The sequence below is a fragment of the Salvelinus alpinus genome, chromosome 2 (assembly GCF_045679555.1).
Source record: "Salvelinus alpinus chromosome 2, SLU_Salpinus.1, whole genome shotgun sequence".
NCBI lineage: Eukaryota > Metazoa > Chordata > Actinopteri > Salmoniformes > Salmonidae > Salvelinus > Salvelinus alpinus.
Window position 1 is genome coordinate 124,648,564 of NC_092087.1, and position 11,694 is coordinate 124,660,257.

General features: G+C 42.8%; 1 protein-coding gene across 1 annotated transcript; it reads left to right on the forward strand.

Moving 5' to 3' along the window:
• Positions 1 to 2,992: 2,992 nt before the first annotated feature.
• LOC139568563 (UPF0575 protein C19orf67 homolog) lies at positions 2,993 to 4,340 on the forward strand (the record flags this gene model as incomplete). The annotated part of the gene is given in 3 exon segments (XM_071390481.1): positions 2,993 to 3,229; positions 3,459 to 3,620; positions 3,780 to 4,340. Coding segments are annotated over 3 exon segments (435 nt in total). The 3' UTR covers positions 3,931 to 4,340.
• Positions 4,341 to 11,694: the final 7,354 nt, after the last annotated feature.

Below are 11,694 nucleotides of genomic sequence, written 5' to 3' on the forward strand. Positions count from 1 at the left end.
TTCGCCAGTAAAAAAAGGCTAAGCACTGCTAGCAGGTACAGTGTTCAGGAGCTGCCAAGTAGCAAGACTATTGGAGTCCAGAATAGCGACACTGCCCTCTGGTGGTTACATTTTTTTTAACTCATTGAACCCATTGAAATTAGGCGATCTCAGTGGAGAAATATTGTCAAGAAGAAAGAAAAAAGGAAGAAGGAACGTAACACGGTGTAAAGTTGGGTTAATAAACCGTCAATTCGTAAACTCAAGCCTCTGTCTGGACAATTGTTCCTTTATGATCTAGTCAGGTCATTACAATATGATGGCAATGCTTGCACATGAGATTTAATAAAAGAGTCTACAAAGTTCGACAATGGCTCTAGCATTGAGCCTATTCCTGCAACCACTGGTCTGCCTGGATAGTTGCCTTGTTGTGTTTTAGGTTTGTGTAATTTCGGTAAAATGTATAAGCATGGACGTATGGCACATTTGCCGCAAAGATATTCATATTCAGGTTTTGAGATAAGGTGGTTTAATAGGGCTTGCTCCAGATTAGAGCATATATCCCTTTGGAACACCTGTGTGGGATCAACACTCAGTTTTCTATAGAAACGTTCATTGCTGAGTTGTCTCTGAATTTCTTCTTTATATTTTTCATAGTCTAAAACAACCACAGCACCCCCCTTGTCTGCAGGTTTTATAACCAAAGATGAATCTTTCATTAATTCATTGAGTGCCGGTTCTTCTGTTCTAGTGAGATTCTTCTGAATATGGTTTGTTTGTCTCGTATATACTGACATGGCTTCTTGTTCGACTAACCTACAATAGGTATTAATCGAGGAGTTGTTAACCATGGGACAGAATTTGCTTTTGGGCTTAAAATGGGTACCAGTTCTTTGATGTGTTACTAGCTCCCGAATCAGTGTTTTGCGAAAACACATGCTTAAGTTTAATCTTGCGAAAGAATTTAAACAGATCTACTTTCGTATCGAATGGTTTATCTGTACATGTAGGTACAAAAGAGAGGCCCTTAAATAAGACTGAGACTTGCGCGTCAGTAAGGTCTTTTTTGGAGGGGTTAATTACCGCGTCATGCTGTAGCTCCGTGTCCACGGCCTGTGTTCCTGGTCTCCTCTTCGACCGCTTGCCTCTCCTGCATCGTTTCTTTTCTTTCGTGGAGCCCTCTGTTGCTTCCGGGCTAAAAAAACACTGTGTGCCATGGTAGCTGGAGTCACTGTCTGTAGGGAATTCGCTCTCGGTGGATGCCTCTGTGTCCAAGTTTCCATGTCCTCCCGCTGCTGCGTATCTGTGTCCCCCGATCAGTGGTGCGTCCCTCCGTCGGCCTCTCCGTGCTCCTGTCCTTGGGCCTGCCCATGCGTACACCTGGTTGAGCTGGTAGTCCTCTGTGTCTCGCTGGTATTTCTTGATCTTTGTTGCTTGTAGAGAGTCTCTGTATTCCCCAATGGACTGCTTGATCGTGTCGTCTATGGCTGTAAAATACAGTAGACTATTCAAATGAATTGGTTAATTAACAACAATGAACATTTGGTGAATAAATATACTTGAAATAAAAACGCTTCCATCAATAGTCTATCTGAAACGGATCATTTACAAGAATAAATGGTACAAAGAGTAGAATATGAAATGCTGTAGCTGCTTCTGAGAATTGTTTGGCCTTAAGAAAAATAAATCTAGTTGGACCCCTGGACATTTCTAACACTTCTTGACAATCTTGCTCAGAAACGCAGCAAGACCATAGCTGTAATGTCAGGCAGGTGTTTGGAAAGGAGAGCTCACCTCTACATTCAGTAGTCTACATGATATGACCAAGATGTATCATAGTGGGGCAGCATGGGATTATAACTTTGCAACCTCGTTTCATAAGTGATCATGACGGAACTCTCTCAATCATAACCATGCTAAGATATTTTAATTATTCTTTATTTAAAAACAATATAACACTTTGTACAAACATATTACTTGTAAATTAGAATGGATATCTTATGTCGTAAATAAAACGTATCAGGTCTGAGGTTTTTAGGAGTACATTCATGATGTGATTCCAAGGAATGAAGGGAATTATTAACCTGGACTAGGTCTTTGTAAGTCTGGGTACCAGTCTAACCAGTCTTGTCCCTTCTGTTAAGACATGGTGCCCAGGCTAGGTCTTTGTACCTTCTTACATTTAAATACAATTGAAATAAAATTCAAATAATATACAGTATTATATACAAGACTTCTGTAACATTCTTGCACTTTGCACATTGACATTCTTAAGTTTCCAAATAGGGAACAAACTGTAAATCAACACAGGAACAGGAGGGTTGAAAGCATGGTATGTCTCATACAATGTGTGGAAGTAAAAATGGGGATCACGTGTTTCATTTAGGAGATAAAAACAACGCAAATTAATTGTATATAATTTTCTGTATCATTGAAGGAGATTTATTTGCCTACTGTGACCTACAGTTTGTACATAGTCAGCATATATCCTCTCTAGAGAATCTAGATGTACTGTATCCTGGACAGCCAGTCAATGCAATTTCCAGCTTTCATGCAGTTGCACACTCCTCTGTGTAGAAAGCTGGTACCCACAAAAGATGAACTCAGGTCTGATGTTTTTACATAGTCCATTGAAATCCCCTTATTCTAAAGAGCTTGGTATATGGAGTCCCTTCAAAAGCAATCTCTTAGTTCTAGTCCGAAATGATACCATATACCCTACTCCCTACATAGTGCACTACTTTTAATCAGAGCCCTATGTGGGCTATATAGGTAATAGGGGGCCATTTAAGAGACAGTCCCAGTGTTCCCCAGTCACGCGTAGCGTCCACTGGACTTGATCTGACCCCCGGCAGGAGGAGTGGAGTGACTCTGGACTGGAGATCCTGAGCAGAGCTATCGCTGGCAGGAGGACCGCATAGGACATGTTTTCCAGGTCCTCTATGGTCACATTCTTAGAAAGAAATACAACAACTTTAATTGACAGCATTTCCTCCCCCTCTCTCCATTCCAGTGTCTCCCATTTCTACATTGGCAAGTGTCAGATAGACAGTGTGGGGCTGTCCATATACAGGTACTGCCGTCTAGCCCCGTACCTGGCTGGGGTCCACACTGGCCTGTACAAACGCATGCGCTGGAATGTGGAGAGACCCAGAGAGAGCCTACAGCAGGAAACAGATGGCGAGATGGAGGGACATCCAGAGGAGGACAAGCCAGTGGCAGGGAAAGAGAGAGCCACCAACACAGAGTAGTGAGTGAGAGAGAGAGGGGGTGGTAGAGAAAGGGTTTAAAGTAAGGCACAACATGCCAATAAACGATAATTGTAATATTAGTGGCAAGAAAACTTTGGGACTCTTTTGAACTGAGATGTTCGATGACAATGTGCATTTTGAAATTCGGGCCTAAGAACAGTCGATCAGATGGCATCTCTCACTGCCTGTGTGACTGCCTGTGTGACTGTGTGTGTGTTTCTCGTGCAGCTACTTCCTGTGCTACGAGGACGTCCCTGAGGAGCCTGCTGAGGTGGGCGATGGAGAGGGTAAAGGGGAGACGGTTGCTATAGGCAATATGGTCAAGATGTGGTCAATCGGTCAGTGGATTCAAACGTATCCTGACCCCGTGAGCGATGACATCTACGACTGGTACAAGGTCACACTCAGATCGCTTCACAACACTCTTTCATCTTTGACTTGTTTAAAGAATACTTAAGAGTAAGTACCATGTTAATATAGCTCACACGGTGTGTGTGCCTGCGTGTGTGTTTGTGCATCTCTATGCGCGTGTGTTCGTGTTCGTTCCAGGGTGCTGTGCTGGGTTCCGCAGGCTAGGTACCACAGGCTGTTGTGTCTGGGAGGAGAGGAGCCCTCTGCTGGCAACGCTACTGACTGCCTGCTGGGGGCGTCGTTTTCTCAACAGAGCCCAGTGGAAGGCCCCAGTCGTGAAACAACATAACAGAGACAAGCCACTGTTCTAGTACTGCCTTTGGCCATAACATGTTCTCAATGATTTAAAGGATTTAACATGACTTATTGTTAGCTTTACATTGTGTTATGTTCGGCTAATGTTTTCAAATCTAAGTAACTATTGGGAAGGACTTGAAGGACTGAACACTGACATAGCTCTGGTTCCTACTAGCCAGTCATCCATGACAAATGTTTTCCTTGTGGTTCCTTACTTACTGTATAAAAACAAATATCATTTATAAAAACAGCAAGTTTTATTACCAGTTCCCTACCAGCTAGTGATAGATTTGAACTGTATCTGATGTTGTCTATTCATATTCAAGGTTTTATTTAGCATGTGTTACTGTATTGTGTCGTTGTTGGAAATCATTTTGTATGATAAGAATAAAACTATTGACCTGTCATTCATTTGCATGGGAGTGTTATTTTGTGAAAGAAAACAATTTATTGAAAAGAAATGATTGTGTTTCATAAATATTTAAAACATGTGGTCTCAGTACTGTACTTACATTGTAAATGATTTGTTTGTAAACAGTGGAGTAATACAACATTACATTTTGCCATATGGTTAAGATTGAATTTATTGATAATATTTCACGTTTGCAGTGCTGTTCTATCACGCAAAATAGCCCACTGTGACAACTAGGTATTTCAGAATGGAGACCCTTCTGTTCCAGAACAATTTCTAGCGCTGTCCTTGCCGCAGGTATTTTTTTGCTCACTTGAACCATTTAGTTGTGACATCACAATGTCTTATGTTTGCCAAAGATTCTAAAGTTCTAAATTTGAGCATTCTATACTTCTATATTTATACACATGTATTCTGAATTCAGACTGCTATAATACCCCACTCGTGTTGGTTGCATTGCTCGATTGTTTAGTTCTTATTTAGGATTTAGTTCTAGTACAGTTTTGAAGTTTTAGTTCAGTTTTCTATAAATAAATATTTTCTAGCTTACTGGTCTCCTTTGGATAACTTGGAGCAAATATGGATGACTCTACATCCATCCAAGGGTCTTCTTGGGTCGATTGTTACCTTGATGAGCAGGTAAGTTTGCCATTAAGTATACAATAGTTCTCATGTGTTTAAGCATCTACTTTGATGTTGTCCTTTAGTATTTAATATGTTTTGGGCCGAACACATCCATGATAAATCTGATATCCTGAACAAAATGACACTGTCATGGCCATAAAATGTCCTGTGTGATTCCAATGCTAATATTAAACTCCTACTGTGTGTACAGATGCTGAAGGTGAAGGGTCACCAGAGACTCCATGAGATTGAGCAGGAAGTTCATAGAGAGCTGAGCGTGTCACCAAGCCAATGTCACCAGTCTCCAGGAGAGGTATACTCCTACTTTTCCATTCCCTAAATTATAGTACACCATTGCTATCACCCACATAGACTGTTTATTTACCTATTATTGCACATTTAGTTCACAAAGGAACAGTTTGAACTAATGTCTTCTTCCATCTGAAGGTAACCATGGAGGGGCAGCAGCTCCTGACTGACAAGGCCAAGCCATCGGTTCCTTCCCATGAGCCTCTTGGTTCTGCAGCTCTGATGAGTGGCGACACGGCAGATATTCTCTCAGAGAAACAGGCCCAACCTGAGATCAGGTCAGATGAGATGCTCCAGGTGGAGTTCCTCAGCCAGACCCAGGTGGAGATTCCACAAGAGGTCAGGGAGGTCATGGACAGCCTGCTGGACAAGGTGGCAGATGGAGAAGCCCAGGAGGAGAAGGCTGAGGTCCTCGTGGCAACCCTGAACCCCTATCCTCCCTCATCCTCAGACGTTTATGTCATAAAGGTCCTGGACAGCCAGGCAGACAAGGTAAGACTGGATCCTTTATTTGTGAACTTTTGTTGTATACTACACTATTAAAAAAGGGATCCAAACGGGTTCTTCGGCTGTCCCCATAAGATAACCCTTTTTAGTTCCAGGTAGAACCTTTTTCGGATCCATATACAATCCTCTGTAAAAAGGGTTCTACATACAACCAAAAAGGGTTCTTCAAAGGGTTCTCCTATGGAGACAGCAGAAGAACCCTTTAAGGTTCTAGTTAGCACCTTTTCTCTAAGTGTAGTACTAAACCTGTACATGTAATAAGAAATACACTACAAGACGTGATAGGTAGTAAAGTATTGCAATGCCTCTCTTTCTCTTCTATGTGAAGGCAAAGAAGGTTGAGGCTCTTGACCTTAGCACATGTCCCATACTCCAAACGGCCCTCACAGACACTGAGACCGTGATGAAGACTGCATACAAGATCATGCCGAAGAAGGTTGTGGTACTTGGTTCCACCGTTAAGCATATCATCACCCAGGTTCTTCTTCAAGTAGATCCCCAAGCCTTTCAGGGGGGAGTCTATTTGGAGAAACCTGTTATCATCAACGACACTCAAGCTCTTCTGTGGTCGATTCCCTGGATCGAGGTCACTGAGGAGGAGGAGCTGTCGAACGGTCAGCAGTCCATTGATGCTTATGAGGTGGCTAAGACTGTCATCAACAACCTTGAGCAAGTGCTAGGCCCAAAACCTGTGCTGGCGAGAGCACTGGGAATCGGGTCACACATTTTGACAAGGTACATTGTTCATCTCGTAGGTCTATGCATTGCTAAGACAGTGCCCGTTGTTTATGCTGCCATTGAAGAGGAGAGACGTATTAGTCAGGATATGGTGAACATCTGTCCTCTACCTGCTAGATTGATCATTAGTGGAGAACTATTCAGTGACTTTGTGGTGAAGTTTATTCTAAAACTTCATCCAATGAATGGACGCGGTACTAAAAAGCTTGACCAACAGGCTCTGCTCTTACTGGTCGTTAAAATGGCCTCCGTTGCTTTTAACATCTTGAAGAAGATTCCAGGTATTTCTGTGGATGAAAATCTGTGCGCCCCCTTCTGCAACATGAGGCAGACAGTGTTGCACATGCAGAGTGCCATGATACATCAGTTTGGCACGACAATCAAGATAAAAAAGCTGGTTGGCATGAAGGACACGGTGATCATCTCCACCATCCCCAGCGCTATCTGTGAGGGGATCCTGATGGTGTACAAGGGCATCAGTGACACCTATCCGCTTCAAGTCCTCGGCCCACAGCGTCCAATAGCTAGGAGCTGCGAAGAGGCTATGGAGAGCAAACTCTTTGCAGTAGCCCTACCCGAGGACCTTAGGAAGACCATCTACAATCACTACGGGTCCCGGGTCGGGAAACTGACACTGTTCCTGAAGGCTTTCCCCCTGAATGACCACATCAAGTTGGAATACATCCGTCGTGTTTCTCTGCCTCGTTCCTCTAACAGAGATGTAGTCTGGATCGACCCCAAATACTTTGTTGGGGACGACGATGAAGAGGTTGTAACATCAAGCAACACAATGCCTGATAATCCTCTTGCTCTCGACGTCAGTCAGGCTGCCTTTTTGAAGCAGTTCCCACAGACTGATGTTTTCGAGTCAACCACAAAGGACTGTGGAAAGCCTGTGCAAGAACCGGCTCAGAAGGAGATCGAGAGGAACAAACCAAAGGTGACAAACCTTGATATTGTTCCTGTTATTCTTGTCAGGAAAGTCTTTGACTCTGTCTTCGCAGATTCATGTACAATCATGCAGCAATACGGTTCATGGGAAGACGTCCCACTTTGCAATGATATGGTAGAGCACATACATATCCAGGTTCAGAAAGAGGCATTGAAATACCAAAACCAAAGACTGTTCTTACGCACTCTGAGGAAGCTCAACGATGAGCCGGAGAAGATGGCCAAATTCTTAGAAGACGTCTCATTTTCTATCAAGAGCAAGTACTTCAGGACTTTCAATGACTGGCCATTGGTTAAAGCCCAGCTACACCCAGAAATACAGTCTCTGCTGGTCTGCGATATCATGGTCAGAGAGATCATGGCTCACCTGAGGCCTACCTTGACCTTCGCCAAGGACACCAAGAAGGGTGATGACCGGCCATACTGCATCAACATCCCGGTCAAGAGAGAGACCAGAACCCCGGATGATACAGGTAGAGCACTGCTACTGTTGGTGTGGTACATTCAGAATCAGGCCTAGTCTCTTGTAAATGACTTGTATTCCACAATGTTCTGTCATTCACAATTTCACGACAAAATCCGATGTAGAGTAAACAGCTACATGTCACAGTCAGCTAACCAGTTGGACAATAACAACTTGAACTCTTCCCTTCCGTTCAAATGTCCTATCTTGTCACATTTCCATTTCCCCTAGACAAGACCAAACTGGAGCTTCGCATTGAGAAAGCCAGCGCTGACAGAATGAAGAAACTCCTCACCCCACTTGAGAAGGTAAGCTACACAGTATTCTGTTTTGTCTCATTGATAATATCAGTCAATTTGAATGTTGTCTGTCCCGTACTGAGCTGCAGCTTCAGCATTGAAAGGTTGCTGATGGTGATGGCTTCCTGAGGTTTGTTTCCACTACAGGAGGGGAGGAGGGCTAATAATTATGTTTGGAATGGAGTAACTGGAATGGCCTCAAACACATGGAAACCGTGTGTTTGATGTGTTCGATACCATTCCATTGACACCATTCCAGCCATTACTATGAGCCCGTCCTCCCCAATTAAGGTGCCTGTAGTTTCCACTCACCAACTCTGTTTGTTCACAGGAACCCGAACCCTTCTGGATGAAGGGACGGATGGCAATGATGGAGGAGGAAAATAATAAAAAGAAGAAGAAGAAGAAGAAGAAGAAGAAGAAGAAGAAGAAGAAGAAGAAGGAGAAGAAGAAGGGTTGCGGCTGGTTCTGGGGTTTGTTTGGCCGTAAGAAAAAAACAGCGAAAGAATTCCCACAGACTGATGTTTTCGTGTCAACCACAAAGGACTGTGGAAAGCCTGTGCAAGAACAGGCTCCGAAGGAGACCGAGAGGAACAAACCAAAGGTGATAAACCTTGATATTGTTCCTGCTATTCTTGTCAGGAAAGTCTTTGACTCTGTCTTCCCAGATTCATGTACAATCAAGCAGCAATACGGTTCATGGGAAGACGTCCCACTTTGCAATGATATGGTAGAGCACATACATATCCAGGTTCAGAAAGAGGCATTGAAATACCAGAACCAAAGACTGTTCTTACGCACTCTGAGGAATCTCAACGATGAGCCGGACAAGATGGCCACATTCTTAGAAGACGTCTCACTGTCAATCAGGAGCAATTACTTCATGACTTTCCATGAGTGGCCATTGGTTAAAGCCCAGCTACACACAGAAATACAGTCTCTGCTGGTCTGCGATATCATGGTCAGAGAGATCATGGCTCACCTGAGGCCTACCTTGACCTTCGCCAAGGACACCAAGAAGGGTGATGACCGGCCATACTGCATCAACATCCCGGTCAAGAGAGAGACCAGAACCCCGGATGATACAGGTAGAACACTGCTACTGTTGGTGTGGTACATTCAGAATCAGGCCTAGTCTCTTGTAAATGACTTGTATTCCACAATGTTCTTTCATTCACAATTTCACGACAAAATCCGATGTAGAGTAAACAGCTACATGTCACAGTCAGCTAACCAGTTGGACAATAACAACTTGAACTCTTCCCTTCCGTTCAAATGTCCTATCTTGTCACATTTCCATTTCCCCTAGACAAGACCAAACTGGAGCTTCGCATTGAGAAAGCCAGCGCTGACAGAATGAAGGAACTCCTCACCCCACTTGAGAAGGTAAGCTACACTGTATTCTGTATTGTCTCATTGATAATATCAGTCAATTTGAATGTTGTCTGTCCCGTACTGAGCTGCAGCTTCAGCATTGAAAGGTTGCTGATGGTGATGGCTTCCTGAGGTTTGTTTCCACTACAGGAGGGGAGGAGGGCTAATAATTATGTTTGGAATGGAGTAACTGGAATGGCCTCAAACACATGGAAACCGTGTGTTTGATGTGTTCGATACCATTCCATTGACACCATTCCAGCCATTACTATGAGCCCGTCCTCCCCAATAAGGTGCCTGTAGTTTCCACTCACCAACTCTGTTTGTTCACAGGAACCCGAACCCTTCTGGATAAAGGGACGGATGGCAATGATGGAGGAGGAAAATAATAAAAAGAAGAAGAAGGAGAAGAAGAAGGGTTGCGGCTGGTTCTGGGGTTTGTTTGGCCGTAAGAAAAAAACAGCGAAAGAATTGTGGATGGAGGATTGTCGCAGGCGCGGATACTAGACATCACATCCACACAAACCAAGCGTATGGACGCACACACATTTACACAGAGACAGATATAACAACAAGGCCTACCTCAGATCCCAAACAGACATATGTTGCCTGTCTAATAGTATGTCTTATTTTCCATTTTGGGATACAGGATGTGTATTTATAGCTTACCAGAGGCTATGTTTTGGCACCAAACTATTTTCTCTGTGAACTTTTATTTGAAAAATAAACCGTTTATTTTAAGTATTTTGCGTGTCTTTTATTTCTGATATATTTATTTTAAATTCCATATAGAGTAGCCTGATGCTCAACGTAACCAATAACCATAAATGTTATTGTTTTATGGTGTAGCCTGAAAATCTGTGTTTCAAATTGTGGTTTATGATTAGATAAACACGTTTACTTTGCTGAAAATACAGTATGTTTAGAATTTGGGGCTTTTGGTCTAATTTATACAGTAGACTATTGAAGGAGAAAGGAAACCGCACACTGCTCTTGATAGTATCACCGATATTTAATAAGCTTACGTATCGGCCTCACGGCCTTCGTCAGAGCTTTTGTGATTTTTAAAATTTACACTCTTATGTAGACCTGGCCCCACCCACATCCGTTCTACACATCGAAGGGGGTTGGAGGCAAAGGAAAAACAAATAAGTGCTACCAAATATAACAATATGCATTTCATAAACATTACAAACGTGTATAAATAAGGTGTATTGAACACGTCTCTAAAACCTCAATGAGGACATAGCAAGTCTCCATTAGTGAGTGGGTAAATCGTACGAAAAACCGTTTCATCATTAAGTCCTTTAGGAAATAATGTCTGGAGGGTGAAAATCCAAAAACATTATCTTTTACTCAGAGTATTATTAATATCTCCTCCCCTGTCTGATATCTTAACTTTCTCTATGCCACAAAATCTATAGGTGGAAATGTCATGCTTCAGGTCATTGAAATTTACAGCGACTGGATAATCCCTGTCGTTTCTCCTGATTGAATTTTTATGTTCACTAATTCTCTGTTTGAGAGAGCGGGTGGTTTTACCGACATAACAGAGCCCACATGGACATTTAATCATGTAAATAACATGGGTGGTGGAACACGTAATAATGTCATTTATTTGGAACCGTTTTCCTGCGTGTGGGTGGCAGAAATATTCACACTTTATCATATTGTGGCACTGTGCGCATCCTCTGCATTTATATCTACCATTTGGTAGAGGGCGTAAAAGAGCTTGGCTGATTTTCTTTTGTGGCTGGCAGTTGGCATGAACCAATTTATCGCGTAAATTGCGACCTCTCCTATACACAATAAGTGGTGGATATTTAAATTCAGCCGGCAAAACTGGGTCCGATGATAAAATATGCCAGTGTTTCTTGACCACAACTCCCACTTTTCGCGAATTCAAAGTATATGTAGTTGTGAACATTATGGAGTGTTCTTTAACTTTAGCGGGTCTTCTTTGTAGCAGTTCATCTCGTGTTTTTTCCAATGCCAAATTATGAGCTTCATCCACACATTGTGATTGTAGTATCTGGGATCTACATCTGTTTATATTAGTTACTATGCTGTTACTAAGCA